We start from the raw sequence: 18,534 nt of genomic DNA on the forward strand, positions 1-18,534 counted from the left end.
CCCTACAAACCTCATACATGCTTGAGATGCCAGAAGGCACAGATTCCTTGCTTTACAATCTTTGACTATTTAAAACCAGTTTCCAGCTGGCGCTAGAGGACTATCCTATCGTTAAGACTGATGGTTTGTCTGCATATAAACAACAGTAAATTTTTTTATAATTGCATAAAACCATTAAAGACAGGCACTGACAAAAATGTAGACTTTGGAAGAGGTGTGATTATATAAAATGACAAGTTTTAAATCAACCTATATTTTTCACAAATAAAAAACCCTGGGTCTTAACATAAGGGGATTTTCTCAACAACCAAGTACAGAGGGAAGATCAAATCCAGAGCCTCGAGAATGAAGTGAGATCTCAAGACTGGGATTGTTTGGACCTGTGAGAAGGGATGAAGCAGTTAGTCATAGAATAATAGTAGATAAGGAAGTAAAGAAAAAGACCAGTAGGAAAGTTCCTGAAATTAAGGAAATTTAAACAAAGTGCATCCAGCAAAGAGTGTGAAGACAAATCTTCAATAACACTGTAAAAGCAAGACCTGATGGAAAAATGTTATGAATGAAGATGATGATGTAAATGATTTGTTCTATAAAGCAAGAGAGTTATTTCTGAATTATGTCAATGAAATGACAAAAAGTAATCAAAATCACCTGCAATGTAGAACTCTGTAGTCGTCTCCTCTTAGCAGGAACTTCAAGAGCCTTCTCTTCTTCTAGGATATTTATGTTTTCTTTTTCTTCTTCACTGACATAACCTTTGTGATGGAAAAGAAAAATTTTCTCAAACACACATCTAATATTTGTGTGTTTTTAAACTTTTTTACTTTTCACTAATAAATCTGTGTAATGATACCTCGAACTAGTAGTATGTATACAATGTAAATCACAAGAACTAGTACATATTTATGATCTAAAACTTCTTACTTTTGCAGGGCAGAGTTGTAAAGAAAAGTTTTGTATCATCTCAATCCATTAAATACTAATGTATCATTCAAAATTTGATTGAACTACAAATAACCAAATATGCAAATTTTCTTAAACTTAGTAACTTATTGTCAAGCGTAATATACATAATAATGATGATTTTCATTAAAAGAGGAAAAGCCTCAACAACGACTAGAACACTTACCTGTTGGGTTGCGAGCAAACATCATACTAAAAGGCGTCACACCACTTTGGGTTGAATGAGTGGTGTGGAACTGGAAAAGGTAACGATTCACCTCTTGGTCCCATGTGTTGGCATTTTCGGTACATATTTGATCAAAAATATTCCCTTCCAAAGAAAAATCAGCTTATTTACTAAATACAGAAATGAAATGTAGACACATTAGTAATAAACTAATCTTAAACTTACATTCAACAATTATACTCCAAAAATTACAAGCATATGTGAAAAGGAGAAAAAGCATATTCAAGTAAGTTCTCCAAGCAGAACTGACTGGCAAATTAATGAAAATAATACTTTGTAAAATTTGCTTAAGGAGGGTTTAAAAGAAAATCCTCCCACCAACACAAAATTTTGTTCAACAACAGTATGTAATACTGAGTGATGAAGAGAAAGAATAACAAAGAAAGGAAAATTAAAGTCAAATATGTACAATGTGGCTTAGAAAATGTTGATTGATTTTTACAAAAATGTCAGTCGGAGAAGATATGTAACTAAATAAATATCTGCAAAGAAAGAAATGGGTTGGGTAGTGACAGCTTACAAGAGATTAAAACATTTCAACCAGATAATCAACTGTCCACCAAACCCAATGCTAAAGCCTCATTAAAAGAATGTGGTCATTAATTTTTATGAGTATTTTACCATTAAGAAAATAAATTATCGCCCACCCCCAAAAAAGAACAGAAGACCAAATCATCTTAGCTTTATTTCTGAAATCTGATTAACATAAAATGAAAGAAAGTATGATTAATCTTTTAACACCAAGATATACCATAGAAAAATTCTTAACATGTATAAAACTATAATGTCCTAACCTGCCCAGGCACATTCCCTAGATTCTTCTTGTAATGTAAACAGGAAGCTTTGTTGAGCATCTTCAGAATCAAATGGCACTAGAGATCGAAGAACATCCTGCGTCCCATCAAATCTCTCCTTGTAACAGGCTTGCATATGTTCAAAACTCTCGGAACTCATACCTATGACCTGCAACAGGATACATATAAATGCATACAACAAAACATGCTAGGACCTACAAAATGCCAAAAATATTTTCCTTAAATAACAAGGAAAAAGGTAAATAATGCACAGTATATATCATATAGTATGTAATTACTATTCAATAATCAATGGTACCATTTGCAATGGATAGGTAAGTAGACATTTTTATCATTGTTAAATAACGCAACAAGAAAAGGAAAATACTGTATTAAATATTCAGTTAAGAAAACTAACACATTGGGTGAAATTAAGGTTGGGTGTGCCTTATATTGTCAGTCAATATCTTTATATCTCATTACCTCCATAATGAATATATACCGTATATACTCGCATATTATGCGACTTTTGAAACCTAATTTTAAAGGGGTCGCATCATACACGAGGTATAAAATTAGCGTGCCGTCTATGCTTTCCCAAATCGGCAGATTGCGATAGGTATTACCGAAGGAAAACAGTAGATCTTTTAAAAAGTTATGCTTTACTTTTACTTCACTGTATCCAATAATATTGTATGCATTCTCATATTACTATTGTATTTCAAAATACAAAAGAGCGATCGTGCGCCATTTGCATTGTTTTGGTTTATACAACATGTTTAACTGTAGTAAAGGACGACTTCTAAATTACAAAACCAAAATGTTTTTTGGAGGAAATTCATTATTTTCACAAATTAAACAGTACAACTACATTTATAATAATGATGACTTAAATAAAGGATGTTTTGCTTGTATCCAAAACATTGTCATCTACATCATTTACATTAATTTTGATACTGTTTACATTCTCAAAATCTCGGCTGATTTGAGTATTATTGATATCTTCATTGCCATTATTTGTTAGAAGAGATATAATTCAGATACCTTTTACCGTAAATTAATGAGGTTTAGTTGAAAACGAGCACATATTACTTCATTGTACAAGCAATTTCTCCAGTTCCGAACATCACTTAACCTGGCCGTTATTCATTTTATTCAGCCTCGGCTATAACCTGAAGCTTTAATTTACTAGTATACTGTTTCTTGATATCTCTATTGCATGAGGGATGAACAAAAATGTATTTTATTTTCACTTATGGAAGCCACCATTAAAAATCGGTAGGGTTTACAACTTGACAATAAAACGGAACTCTTTAAAATGCTCAATAGTTATAGTAAATGACATTAGCAATCAGCTGTTTATCATTCGGTTGTTTATGTCATACGTTTACAATTAATCGCCTTTATCCAGAAATTCTAAAAAACAGGATTTTTTTTACTGGAGGAGTATCATTAGTATTAAATCAATGAAAAAATGGAGAGAGAGAGAGAGCCAGAGAGAGAGAGAGAGAGAGAGAGAGAGAGAGAGAGAGAGAGAGATATTATCAAAGGTCAGTTTAACAAAGCAGATTCTATGTCATGTTTTTTATACTGACATTGCCTAAAAGGGAAACCATTGTTTTGTTTTGTCGCCATTCTCAAACAAGCGCTAATAAAAATACAATAATGAACGATAATTATCTTAAACAATTATTGTTCATAATAGTGAATTATTCTAAACTATAAGTACAAAAAGCTTTGCGTGCTGCCTCACGTGATGTTCACTGCATTTTTGTTATAAAAGCATGGGGAATGTGAAAATTGAAAGTGTCATAAAATCATTTAAAAAATGCTATGGTTGTTACCGAACATGATGTGTATGATATCGACAACGAAGCCAAAGCTGACTCGCCAGAACCAGACTGGAATCCCTATGATAGTGGCAAATGTGATCAATCTTATGATATGTATGAGAAATTTTTAATGAAAAATTAATATTGTTATCGTAAATGTTGTTATTACCGTAATTACACTACCACTGAAGTTCCTAAAAGGTTACTGAATGAGAAAGGTTGCTGTTAGAGCAACTGTAACTCGATGTTTACACGTTCTCAGCTGGGATCGCTTAGATAAAAGTTTGTTTTACTGAATTAGAATTATTCCTCAAATAGGCTATTTGTTATGAAGATATGCCAATAATATATAAAGTAAAAACTATTTTATTACCTTTACTATCAGTTTATTTCATAATGTGAATCTTCAGGTTAAGCTATACCACCGACACTGAGGCTAGCCTACCGATACACATCTTAGAATTCAAGGTTTGATTTTTAGAATTGTGGTATAAGATGACACCCAAGTTTTAGGGATGAATTTTGGGATTTAAAGGTCGTCTTATGTGCGGAAATATACGTTATATAGAAAACTGAATATTGTATAAGTGATCAATTGCACAATTGCACATTGTCAAGCAATGGTTGCCTAAGAGATTGGTTTCCACGAAAAAATTAACTGTGTTTTTATAAAAATTAGACATAGAATTGTAAATCGGATACTGTAACAAGCACAAAATCACAATATCAAATAACAAGCCAAAGACCTGTAACTGAAAAGATGAACAACAATGACATTTGAGACACCAGAGGGGTTTCACCATATCTTTTGCCTACTGATGACTGAATTTTTTGGCAAATAGCACCACACAGGACACTTTATCGCAAATACGGCAAGAAGTTTATACTGGATACTTATACTTACATGACACTGAGCAAATCCAAATTGGCAAAATGTTTCAAAAATAAAATTGGCACATCGAACTTCCACTCCAGCTTCCGGACTTGGCTGAGCAACAATCCACTTTGAAAATGGATCCACAATTGTCATTAAAACTTCATTCCCATATATGGTTCTATTATATGGTCCATATAGCTTCACTTGTACCTGTTATAATTGCATCAAATTCTAGAATAATCATAAGATTAATAGTCAGACAAGACAGGTAATCTAAGTTTTGTAAAGATTAATATATTTTCTGTGGAAAGAGCTATGTGCTGTTTCTAACAATGTATATTCCACAGGTTCATGAAAATGGTCAACTCAAATATTTATCCCTATTTCCAACTACCGTATATTTCGGCGTATAAGTCGACCGGAAGATAAGTCGACCCCCCAATTCTGAGTAAATTTTTATGATTTTAACTAATATCGGGTATATTAGTCGACCTATAAAATGTGAGGCCAACCGTACGCTCGAAAAAAAAGGACCAGGGTAAAACGTATCATATAAAATAACCTGAATGTTATTACGGTACATATGTTGCTCTACTTACCATAAGAAATACAGGTAATATACTCGGTATATACTCGAGTGTAATGTAAACAAACAAAGCGCTAACTAACGCTGCATAAGAGCCTACGTATATATGCATGTACACACTGCCACTCAAGTTAATGTTTTGATTGGGTTGTTAAAACGACGTGCCGGTATTCTATTATTGTGTTGGAATATTCCTTGACCATTGGTTCTTCTATGGCATAAACAGGCTCATTTGAGGGAAAACGAACCTGCAGTTGATTCACCAGATTCAAACTGGGATCCTTATGATGAAACCGTGAATGATAATTTGTTTGATGAATTGTTTAATTCAAGTGACGATGACTCAAGTAATTTTGAAGGATTTTAAATGCATATTTACTATTAAATATTTTTTTATTTTACTTAAAGTGATAAATAAAGATTTCATACCATAAATGTTTTTGAACAATACACCGGTAAATACAAAACTGTCAGAGTGAACGCATCCTTCTCAATTACTGTACTACAAATGGCTACGCAATGTTTACACTTGCTGTGCGATTGGGGTTTCTTCAAGTTACTTTGATTTTTTTCATTTAATTTAAGGTAATGGATGTTCTAATGTATTATTATTGTCGTATTACAGTGTGAAATGTTTTTAATACTGGTATTTACATACATAGTTACCTCAACAAGGCTGTCATTATTATTAGCTAACTGTAAAGCCTGGATTCCTGCCAAAATAATAAAGATTCACTTTTTGTTACCGTTAGATAAGTCGACCCCCTAATTTTGGAATTATTTTTTGGGGCTAAAGGGTCGACTTCTACGCCGAAATATACGGTAATCTCAATTCAAAATTACATACTACTTTGCTAATTCTAATTTTGAAAACCTTTTTCATTAAACCACACAGAAATGAATGAAACTGAAATAAACAGAAACTGAGAAATCCAAATTTCATAATCTGTTCTTAATTATTTTTTCACACAAACCCATTACTTGAAATTAGCTAGACAATGACCTCTAAAATAAAGGAGGATGTGCATCTGACTACTACATAAATTTCACTTTTTTTATTAAACAGATGTTCTTTTCATAAAAAAAAACTTTCATACAATCCCATCACTTACAATTGGCCAACATTCATAGTCAACAAATTGTCTGGACATGACAAACTCTCCGAGAAAGACTTCATGCAAAGGGTTGTTACACAAAGCCCTATTAATAATAATCACCCTCATTTCATGTAAAACAGACCCAGCAGTGATTTTTTTTATTGTGCTGCTGTCAATTTCCCAGAGGCTATTGCCAAATTTAAACTCAGTGCAGCTGAGAAACTGACAAACATTATCTGTGCACATCTGATAACTCTCCCCCTGGAGCCCATCACAGCATTCTTTTACATGGTAAAAGCTCAAGAGATGTGGTACCACATCTAAAGCCTCTTCCATAAAGATTCTTCCACCTTTAGAGTACCTGTTCCATATACACAGTTGGAATTAGAATATATGGGTTCATTCTCATTTGAAGAATGCACATAAGAAACCAGTAAATGCCTCCATCATCTGTCGTCTAACAGACTGTCTTTTGCACTTTCAGTCAAGCAGCTTGAAAACCTTTTCTAGAGAACTACATCCTCTAAGCCAGAGAGGAATATTAAATCACATACTTAAAAGTAAAAAAATGGTTTCTTGGAAGTAAAGGAGCTTGAATCTTTAACAAAGCAATTCAGTGACTTAGAATTAGAACAACTCGAGTCCTTGGTACTGAGCAGATTGAGTTCCAGAAACTGAAGCATGTTAGGTGATCAGCACTGGAGTGTGTCAGGTTTGTGTTACTGGAGCAGTACTTAAGAAATTTGAATTCTTAAAGTGGAGCATTAGGGGGCTTACAATGGCTTTGTCTTCAAAGTACAGTGATTGAGGTCCTTAGCAATGGAGCAGTTTGGTCCCTTGATAGTGCAACTGCTTTGATCCTTAGACATGGAAGGGCTTGTATCCTTTGAAGTGGACTGGTTCCTGTTCTGGAAAATAGAGCAACTCAGGTTCTTGAAAGGTAATTAGCTCTTGTTCTTGGGTGAGGAGAAGTTCTTGGTTGTAGAGAGATTCTTGTTCATTACAGCCTGAATTCTTTTGGGGACCTTGAGTGCTATAAGAAAGGTAGTTACTACTGGACCATATATGTATTGCCCTTTCTACATGTCTTTGAATGGCATTTCCAACTGGCTGTATGGCACCTGACATAATGGTCTTCAGAGAGCAGCAGCTTAGGCCATTAGCATATCACTGTCCTTGTTCCTTAGAAATGCAGCAATTCTGGTCCTCAGACATGGAGGAACTCTTATCATTTACCATGGAATGGCTTTTGTCCAGGGAAGCAGAATCGTTCAGGTCCTTGGATGTTGACAGCTTGGGTCCTTAGCAAAAGAATGGCTTGTGTCTATTTTTTGTCTGAAGTTTTTTGATGGAGTTGGCTGCTACAAATAATTTTTTCAGTGTCTCCATTTGGAAAAGATGACTCTGGAGAGTGAATGCATTCTTTAAAGATGCCAAAAGAAAGCTCTGAGTGTCATACTTATTGCGGTTCACCAAGTATTTCCATATGAATGACCTTACTGACAAGTTCAGTGGGTGAAGCAAATTGCCTCCTAAGCTCTAGTTAAGAAACACTGCGTAGAGCAGCTTGTGGTCTTGTCTTGGTTGGCCTGGAACCCTAAAAAGGTTTCTCAACCATTCAATTTTAACGCTGGTACTGCATGAACGCTTGCAAAGACAAGAAAAGGAAGAGCTGAATTGCTCTGCACTGGGTAAGGAATAAATTCATTTAGAAAGACCACAGGTAACAGAATGAGCGGGGTCTATAGCACCCTCAACTGGACTGGCAAGAGGAAGGAATTGTCTGAGGAAAGCACTTAAGTAGAAGTGGAGCAGCTGCATGATCTGTCACTGGGTAGTAGTTACTGAACCAAAAGATTCTTAGACCTAAGAAGAAATATCTGAAGTAGAAGTCTAATAAAAAGCTTCCTTATGCTTAAACCTATCCTTAGACATGGGAGGAAAGATTGAGCAAAAACATTTGTATTCTGCAAGTTAAACACAAACACCAGCCATGTAGGCATTTCACAGCTTGCCAGACACAACAGGACACCTACGCTGACATTTACTATAATACATTTATCTGTAAGTGATAATGAAATTCATTAAGTAAGAAACAGTGAGATTAAGTTTGATCAAGCTAAAACATTTAAAATATATCCTCTCAAAAAACTACTTAAGGGATAAGTTCAACTTAACAGAATAAGAAATCCAAAACAAAGATACAATAAATATTGTCCACATAGGTAACCATAAAAGAATAAGAATGGGTAAGGGAAAAAAACAGCTAACTTATTGGCACCTAAACCTACATAATGTAGATAAATTGATCTTTGTTGGGTCCAATTTGGGCACTCAATAAGTAAATGCTGCACTGTCATGGGTGTTTGACATCTATTACACTTTATTGGGTCAGGATGTGGTGTCAACATCATGTGAGCATGTAAGAATTTTGTGTCCTATAAGGAGCCTTGTTAGGATCACCTCTTTTGATCTTTCTCTTTGTGAGGATGTCCTCCATGCATACACTTCAGTTTTTATGTTTTTAAGTTTATTTGTGGTTGATATTGAGGCCCATTCTCTTTTCCAATCCTGGTATATCAATGGTTTAACAGATGTTATCCAGTCTGACACTGGGGCATGTGTAATTGTTGGAGGGATAGTGCAGGCTAATTTGGCAGCTGAGTTTGCATTTTCATTTCCTTTTATTCCCACATGTGCTGGGATCCAACATATTTCTATTGATAATCCTGATTGGAGGAGTTGATGAATTTTTATTTGTATTTCCTGCACTACTTGGTTTACCGATTTATACTGTCTTACAGCATCTATAGCGCTATGTGAGTCACTAAAAATAACAGAGACACTTGCTTTTGCCTCAGATATCATATCAGAGCCATCTGTATGGCTGTGACTTCAGCAGTAAATATTGATTATATTAAAGGTAGGCTTCTTTTGATAAACATATTTTTCGAATATGCAGATGCTCCTACTCCAACATTATTTTTGAGGCCATCTGTATATAGTACCATGAATTTGTTTCCTTTTATTCTAAGGTGCTCCAAAGCATGTTGGCGGTACATTTCTGTACTTTTCATTTGTTTTTTAAGCAGGTAAGACAGGGAGGTACATATCTTTATTTGTTTTAAAATCCACGGTGGTGGCAATTCCATTGGTGGGTGAAAAATTGGATCTATGTAATGCAAGTTCATTATGTATTTAGCTCTTTTTGGGAAAGAGCTAGTACTATTAACTTCTGTTACTGGATTACAATTTTGAAAGCAGTCAGCTGCAGATGTTCCCGCTTGCAGTGAAAGACCTTTTCATATTGTTATTAAATTACGGTGATGTTTCAAGGGCAACACACCTGTCTCTACCAGAAGTGAGCTTGTTGGGACGATCGGAATGCTCCTGTGCACAATCGCACGCCTTCATGGTGCACTGCATCGAGAGTTTTTAATGCAGATTCTGAGGCAGTAATCTATTATAGATAAGACTGTTGCCTTATATATCATTAATAAAATGTCTCTCTTTGCTCCCCAATTAGTGTGTGATAACTTTTTCAATATGGCAAGGGCTTGGCTTTAATGTATCTGATGTGCTCTTTCCAATTTAAATGTTGATCAAATATCACTCCTAGATATTTGATTTTTGTACAAAATTGTATTTCAGTGCCATATAGGTGAAGTTTGATTGTTTGGTTCTTCAGCCATCTTTTGTCTTTGTAGAAGATGATTGCTTTTGTTTTATCAGTTGAAAGTTTAAATCCAACTGAATTTGTCCAACTACATATATTTGAAATGGCAGTACTGAGAACTCTCCGAGCACGTCTCAAATTACTACTCATATAGTAAATAACAGTGTCATCAACATATAAACTGTTTTTTACACCACTTGGTAAATTTATAGTAACGTCATTGATTGCTAAAGCAAACAATGTACAGCTCAAGACACTACCTTGAGAGATTCCTTCTTCCAGTTTATAGGTTACTGAGTTGGAATTTTCTACTCTTACTTGAAAAGTTATGTTTGTTAAAAAGTTCTTAATAAATATTGGTAAGTGGCCTCTTAGTCCCTTGGAGTGGAGTTTTTGCATGATGTTATGTTTCCATGTTGTATTGTATGCTTTTTCTATATAAAAAAATATAGCTACTGTTAATTTTTTTTGTTCAAAGCCTTTTCTGATATGATCTTCTAAATGTGTTAAGGGATCTAGGGTTGATCTGCCAGCTATTGAACCTGATTGTGTTGGTGTTAAAATGGATTCTTTGGTTATTACATACGTTAATCGTGCATTAGCCATTTTTTCTAACATTTTGCATAAGCAGCTTGCTAGGGATATCGCGGTCTATAATTGGATGGATTACTTGCATCCTTTCCTGGTTTATTTATTGGAATTATTATGGCATGTTTTCATTTATCAGGAAAGACACGTTTTAGCCAGATACTATTATAAAATTTTAATAAGTATGATTTAGCTATAGGAGCAAATTTTTATATCATTTCAAATTATATGTTATCATATCCTGGTGCGGAGGGATGACATGAGTTGATGGCATTATCTAGTTCATCCATGTTGAAACACTCGCCCCAGTTTTATATCGACACCTTTTATATAGGTGAGCGAGTCAGAAGCTTCTGACATGTCCAATTTAGCAGTTCTCTGGTATTATAGCAATATTTTACTAGAAATAGTGCTAAAGCAGACATATTTCACGGGAGCGACACGGCTGAGCCCAGAAATAGATTTTTCCTACGTCAAAATCACTTTATATTCCAGGTCTTCAAGAGTTTCAAAAATGATATTGTTAAACTACAATAAAGTTTTGTACATACTTACCATGGTCAGATATACTTAGCTATAGTCTCCGACGTTCCGACAGAATTTCAAATCTCGCGGCACACGCGACAGGTAGGTCAGGTGGTCTACCTTACCCGCCGCTGGGTGGCGGGCGTATGAACCAATCTATCTCTCCAGCCAGATTTTTTCTCTTTCACCTGTCTCCTGAGGGGAGGCTGGGTGGGCCATTAGACGTATATATCTGCCAGGTAAGTATGTACAAAACTTTATTGTAGTTTAACAATATCATTTTTGTACATGAACTTCCCTGCCAGATATATACTTAGCTGATTGGCACCCTTGGTGGAGGGTAAGAGACAGCTAAAGTAATAAGGAGAGATAAGAAACAACTGATGTTGTAGGATATAAATAACCTTGGTTCTTACCTGTTCAGGCAGAAGACTTCATTGATATTATCTCTGAGTCTGCGTTGCCTGGAGAGCTACAGCTAGACGTGACAATGATGCTGAAAGACTCTCGGATCTACCACTGGGATATGTGATCCCTTTGTGTGGTAGAATCCAAGTCGGATCCTGTTAAAGGGAGTTCGTCCCTATCTTAACAGGTCCTAACCACTACTACTGCAAGGAGCCACACTCATCAGACCACCTAACCAAACTACTAAAGATTAGTATTACGACCTAAAGAGATGCCTTCATGCATCCTCTTTAAGGCAACCAACAACAACAAATACAAGGGGGAAAAATTTATACTACTAAACAGGATGAGTTCCAGCTCCCTGCCCCAGCACTGAATCCGCAGATACTACGGGCCCAAGGCGAAGCATTTTTCGTAAGTGATTCTCACATCACGTAAGTAGTGGTTCGCGAACACTGACTGACATCTCCAGAATGTTGTCTCCATCAGATTTCGCACGGACATATTCTTGTTGAAAGCAAGAGAAGTTGCTATGGCTCTTACTTCGTGTGCTTTCACTTTAAGAAGCCTAAGATGTTCTTCTCTGCAGGATCCGTGTGCTTCTTTGATGAGGCTTCTCAAGAAGAAGGACAATGCGTTCTTCGACAATGGACGAGTAGGGTCTTTTACTGAACACCACAGGACCTCTCGGTTGGCTTTCAGTTGCTCTTTTCTTCTAAGGTAGTATTTCACCATTCTCACTGGGCAAAGAGTTCTCTCGGGTTCTTCTCCTACCAAAGAAGATAACCCACGAATCTCGAAGTTCTTGGGCCATGGACTTGATGGGTTCTCATTCTTTGCAAGAAAACCAGGAAGGAAAGAGCAAATGAGAGAGTCCTCCTTAAAACCCACATTACCATCAATCGCCTGAAGCTCACTCACTCTTCTGGCGGAAGCTAAGCAGCCAAAATCAGAGTCTTCCTGGTAAGGTCTCTGAATGAGGCTGAATAGGGGGTTCAAACCTAGAGGACCCAAGGAAATGAAGGACTACATCCAAATTCCAGCTAGGTGTCTTAGGATACTGCATTTTCGTTGTATTAAACGACCTAATAAGGTCCTGTAGGTCCTTATCTTCCGATAAGTTGAGGCCCCTGTGCCTGAAGACATTCGCCAACATACTACGATAGCCTTTAATCGTCGAAACGACTAAGCCACATTCTTGTCTTAAGAATAAAGAAGTCTGCAATTTGATTCACAGAGGTACTGGAAGAGGAAACGTTATTCCTCTTGCACCATCTTCTGAAGACATCCCACTTCGATTGGTACACTCGTAATGTGGAAGACCTCCTCGCTCTAGCGATTGCCTTAGCAGCTGCTGACGAAAAGCCTTTCGCTCTGACCAGTTTCTGGACAGTCTGAAGCCAGTCAGACTGAGAGCGGGGAGGTTTTTGTGGTACCTGTTGAAGTGGGGCTGTCTGAGTAGATCGCTCCTTAGAGGAAGCGATCTTGGAAAATCCACTAGCCATTCCAGCACCTCTGTGAACCAATCTTGTGCTGGCCAAAAGGGAGCTATCAAAGTCATCCTCGCGGAATCTGACTCTGCGAACTTTTTTAAAGTCAACCCCAGAATCTTGAAGGGGGGAAACGCGTATACATCGAGTCCTTTCCAATCGAGTAGGAGAGCGTCTATCCCTATTGCTCCTGGATCCGAGATGGGAGAGCAATACAGATCCAGTCTTTTGTTCTTTGCAGTTGCAAACAGGTCTAAGAGAGGCCTGCCCCACAACTTCCAAAGGCTCTGGCAAACATCTTGGTGCAGAGTCCACTCTGTGGGAAGGACCTCTGATCTTTCCTGCTGAGGAGATCTGCCCTTACATTCCTTTCTCCCTGTACGAATCTGGTGAGAAGTTTTATCCCCCTTTCTTCTGTCCACAGAAGAAGATCTCTTGCTGTTTCGTACAGAGAGAAGGAATGCGTCCCCCCCTGTTCCTGATGTATGCCAGAGCCGTGGTGTTGTCCGAGTTTATTTGCACAACTGCTCCTGTCACATCTGACTCGAACTCCTTCAGAGCAAGCCACACGGCTATTAGTTCTTTCCTGTTGATGTGCCAGGAAGACTGGTCCCCCATCCAGGTTCCTGACACCTCCTTGGTTCCCAGAGTCGCCCCCCAACCTGTTTCCGACGCATCGGAGAACAACACCAGGCTGGGTTTCTGGGATTGAAGAGGCAGTCCCTGCGAGAACTTGTCGGGATCCGCCCACCATGCTAACTCCTTCTTGATTTGAAGAGTAATTGACAGGGAGAACTTCAAATCCTGAGAAGGACGACTCCAATTCCGATGAAGAAAGAATTGGAGCGGTCTCAGGTGCAACCTTCCTAGGAAACAAATTGCTCCAGTGAGGAGCGTCCCCAGCAGACTCATCCACTCCCTCACTGTGCATACTTCTTTCCCTAAGAAGGTTGTTACTTTTTCGAGTCCCCGGGCTATCCTCTCCTGTGACGGAAAAGCCCGAAAACTCAGAGAGTTCATCTGGATCCCCAGATAAACGCACTCTTGAGCGGGAATCAGACTTGACTTCTGCAGATTGACCAGAAGTCCTAAGGAATAAGTCAAATCCAGGGTTTTCTTCAAGTCTTACTTGGGAGGTTTGATTGACTTCGTAAAAGTCCTCCCTCTTCTGTTTGGTTTCCGACCTCTGAACGAAGAGGATCTAGAGGTAGATGCCCCTCGAAAGGGTTCCTGAGAGGTCGGCTTAGCTTTCTTTGTCTTAGTCTGGAAGGTAGGGCGCGGCTTCCTTGCAGACTGTGCTAGAAGGTCCTGCGTAGCTTTGGCAGAGAGAGCCTTCGAAATGTCTTGAACCAGGTGTTTAGGAAACAGCTGTGTAGAGAGAGGGGCAAAAAGCAAAGACGATCTCTGAGCATGTGTAGACCGACTTTGTTAAAAATGAGCAAAAAACTGATCTTTTCTTCAAGACCCCTGCTCCAAACAGTGAAGCTATTTCGCTGGCCCCATCTCTCACCGATTTATCCATACAGGATAAGACACAATTCAAATCCTCCGGAGAAAACGTGTCCGGTCCTTGAGTTTTCTTGGCTAGGACTCCGAGGGACCAATCGAGAAAGTTGAAAACTTCCAAGACTCTAAAATGCCTTTTAGAATGTGATCCATTTCATTCATTGCCCACGTAGTTCTGGCCGAATTCAAAGCTGATCTTCTAGTGGCGTCTACTATTGCCGAAAAATCTGCGTCAGCTGAAGACGGAAGGCCCAGTCCCAAGGGTTCTCCTGTCTCATACCAAAATCCTGTCCTTCCTGAAAGCTTCGACGGAGGGAAGGCAAACATTGATTTTTCCCCGCTTCCTCTTTAGTACGCATCCATGAACCGAAACTCTTGAGCGCTTTCTTCATAGAAAGAGTCGGCTTCATTCTCACACACGAAGATCCTTTCGTTGCTTTCGCTGTGGAGAACAACGAGTGTGGAGAAGGAGGTAGCAGTAGGGCTCAAAGACTCTCCGAACTCCTGAAGAGAAGTTCTGTGAGCTTCTTGTACGAAGAAACTGTTGCCCGATGTATTAGTTTCTTCCTCAGAGGCTTCCTGGTCTTCTTGAGGAGGAGAACGGGGATGAGGATCCTTATGAGAATCCTTAGATGATTTCCTAGCTGGGGTACAGTGCGATGAAGGAGACAAACGTCTTGAATGAGGAGAAGATTCCAAAGTAGAAAGGCGTACAGGAGAACGACGAGTTGTAAAAGAAGGACGCTTATCCGAAAATTCTTGTCTAAACTCGCATTCTCTAGAAAGACCACGTCTATCCCTAGGGAAACTACTAGAGGGAGAGCGCCTGCTAAGATCCTGTCGCCGATCGTGAGGAGAGCGGCTACTAGGCGCCGAGCGCCTATCTGTCACAGGGCGCTTAGTGGAATCCTGGCGCCTACCAAGCGGCGAAAAACGTTGCTAAAAATAGGGCGCCTTTCAGGAGGCAGGGCGCTTTAGAGGCTCTTGATGCCTACGAAGCGGAGAGCGCGGCTGCTACGCTCCGAGCGCTTAAACGAAACAGGGCGGTTCTGCGAGATCTTGGTCCTTACCAAGGGGAGAACGTCTGTAAGGCTCACCGAGCGCCTAACAGAATCAGGGCGCTTGAGGCGTTCTTGACTTCTAGCAAGAGGAGACCGATGCAGGAGTAGGGAGTCTCGAGAACGAAGAGCGCCTACTAGGAGAACGAGCAAACGAGGATCAAGGTGTCTTTCTCCAGGAGAACAGCTACTAAACGAATGACGCTTACCAGGAGCAGGGCTCCTACTAGACTCTTGATGTCTTACAGGGGAGGAGCGAACTCCGTGCGATGAGCGCCTACCAGTCACGTTATCCGACTGCCCGACTACAGTAGTCGAAGGAGAAGTGCGCCTACTTTCAGAAGGGCATTCCCTAGGTTCTCTGAGAAGACGAGGAGAAGAAAGAAGAGACGGAGACGACGAACCAAGTCTTCTATGACCTGAGCGACTCTCTCTTCTTGCACGAACTCTAGAAGAAGGAGAAACAGAAGGGGCTGAGCGTCTACCCGAGGCAGGAATCCGATTTGAGGAAATATCTTCATAGTCCAAGGAGCGCCTATCCGTCGAATGGCGTCCCGACACCTCCGAGCGGGAGTGGTGTTCCTCGGTCGTGAAATGTTACAATGAGTAGAAGAATCCTCAAAAGAAGGAGAACGCCGATTACAAGGAGAGCGCTCTTCGACGAAACGCGCCTCGATCTCTTGATCGGGAGAGACAAATCCTTCCTTCTACGCGATCTCGATGCCAAGGAGTCCGCCAAGGCTGTGATCTGAGCTTGTTAGGCCCGCTAGTACTCGAGAAGGAGAGTCCCCAGGATCTTCTTCCGAAGCAAGCTCAGCACGAGGCGCGGGAGAAGGAGGGGCGCATCACCGGATCTCCTAGGCTTCTTTGCTTGCAAGGAAGCTACATCAGAAAAGTCTTCTGGCTGGACGCTAACGTACTGAAGGGAGCCTCCGCAGCCCTCTTCAACGGGCGTGACGCCTCCTTAGAGCTCCACCCACGCTTCGGCGAAGGAGAAGAGGATGACGAAAAACACTGGCGAAGAATATTCTTCTTCTTACGATCCAAGGCAGCCTGGGAGCGAACTTCAGGATCTGCCGAGGGGACGCCTGACCGGTGGGGGCTCTCCCTAGCCCTCCTGCGGCTTTCGACTTTCCTCCTCCACTGGAACTGGGAGTCTGGAAGAGGTCTAGCCTGGAGGCACTAAGGAGCCGGTCAGACGCACCCTCCACATCACTGGGTACACTGCACTTATCATCACTGACACTCTTACCTTGCTCAGTACGAAGATTCTTGTCTTCCTTAGAACACAAGGAAGCTTTTGAGGCCGCCGCCTCCGAAGACGAATCTACGGCTTCGGTGCGGGGAGCAGGAGCTGAGACCTGGGAGGAAGGTTCTAAAACTACATTAATGTTAGTTTCATTCTCACTCATTCTCGACCTGCTCGAGCTCCTTGAAGAAGCTTTACGTTACCCTAGCCCTTTCAAGTTTTTCCATAACTATAAGAAGAAAGAGCCTTATATTCATCTTCGTTCAAAAACTCACCACTCTTGACACGGGTTACTAAACGAACATTCATTCCCCCTACATTTAACACAGAAAGTGTGAGGGTCCACCGCAGCTTTTCGGTAACCTCACCTTTACATCCATCGGTCACACATACTCTAAACAAAAACCGGAGTTTTGGAACAATAATCAAAATCAGACATTCTACAGGAAAATCCAGCGCAAAGTCAATAACGGTCCACAATCAGCGTATGCCAAGCCAACATAGAGCGAATACGTCACCAAAATGTTCAAATCAATCTCCAGGCAAGCGAGAAATGAAGAATATATCGGAAGAAACGACAACAGTTGTTATCGCTTCAGCGACAGAAAAAAATCTGGCTGGAGAGATAGATTGGTTCATACGCCCGCCACCCAGCGGCGGGTAAGGTAGACCACCTGACCTACCTGTCGCGTGTGCCGCGAGATTTGAAATTCTGTCGGAACGTCGGAGACTATAGCTAAGTATATATCTGGCAGGGAAGTTCATGTACAAAATTGAGTATTATATTTTCTTTTTGTTTTCTGATATTTTGAAAATGTATATCTAGGCTAGAGTAAGCACTGATATTTTCAAAATGCTTTCCAATTATATTTGATATTTCATAAGTATCTTGGTATATTTTTCCATTTAGATGTATTGTACTTCTTGGAGGTTTTATATGTTTTCCATTGATTTTCCTTATCTACTGCCAGATATCCCTAGTGGAAGTGTTTGAAGATATGTTTGAGACATATTCTTTCCATGATGCGATTTTTCAGTTATTACTGTTTTTCTAAATTTGGCTGTATATTTGTTATATAGTGGTTTAATGTGGTTAATTGTTATATTTGTTATAACTATTTTGTTTAATATGTTTATATTATAGGGCATTTTGTTGAGGGATTTAAGGCGAGTTTTGAGTCTGTTAAGGTTGCGACCCAATACAGGCGGTCCCCGGGTTACGACGGGGGTTCCGTTCTTGAGACGCATCGTAAGCCGAAAATCGTCGTAAGCCGGAACATCGTCAAAAATCCTAAGAAAGCCTTACTTTTAATGCTTTGGGTGCATTGAAAACATTGTAAACTGCATTCTTATGGAATTTTTCATCAAAAAAACCTTCAAATATTGATTATTTTGCATTTTTGGTGTCATATTTCATCTCCCAGATGAGCGTTGTAGGCGTCGTAACCCTGGAACATGCGTCATAACCCTGGAAATAACGTCTATTGAGAAGCGTCGTAACCTCGGAACATCGTAAGCCAACACCGTCGTAACCCGGGACTGTCTGTATGTATGTTTTATTTTACTTGAGGTTGTTAAGGTTGGATTCCACCACGGACAGGGGATTTTGTGGAATGTGATTTTGGTTTTTGGAATGCTTTTATCTGCAGCATTTGTTAT

At 39.5% G+C, this 18,534-nt stretch overlaps 1 protein-coding gene and 2 long non-coding RNA genes across 3 annotated transcripts in view; 1 reads left to right on the forward strand and 2 right to left on the reverse strand.

Moving 5' to 3' along the window:
• Window positions 1-18,534, reverse strand: part of LOC135224714 (uncharacterized) — a 214,541-nt gene that overhangs the window by 33,279 nt on the left and 162,728 nt on the right. The gene's annotated exons all lie outside the window — the stretch shown is intronic.
• The window catches only part of LOC135224709 (uncharacterized), a 40,083-nt gene that overhangs the window by 15,194 nt on the left and 6,355 nt on the right, over window positions 1-18,534 (forward strand). The window lies entirely within an intron of this gene.
• LOC135224708 (uncharacterized) overlaps window positions 1-18,534 on the reverse strand; it is a 49,800-nt gene that overhangs the window by 13,615 nt on the left and 17,651 nt on the right. Inside the window, exons 8-11 of the mRNA XM_064263980.1 lie at window positions 4,720-4,902; window positions 1,984-2,152; window positions 1,130-1,273; window positions 652-755 (exon numbers count right to left, since the gene is read on the reverse strand). Of these exons, the coding sequence (XP_064120050.1) occupies window positions 652-755; window positions 1,130-1,273; window positions 1,984-2,152; window positions 4,720-4,902 (600 nt within the window). The remainder of the gene's footprint in view (window positions 1-651; window positions 756-1,129; window positions 1,274-1,983; window positions 2,153-4,719; window positions 4,903-18,534) is intronic.

The sequence above is a fragment of the Macrobrachium nipponense genome, chromosome 12 (assembly GCF_015104395.2).
Source record: "Macrobrachium nipponense isolate FS-2020 chromosome 12, ASM1510439v2, whole genome shotgun sequence".
Classification (NCBI taxonomy): Eukaryota; Metazoa; Arthropoda; class Malacostraca; order Decapoda; family Palaemonidae; genus Macrobrachium; species Macrobrachium nipponense.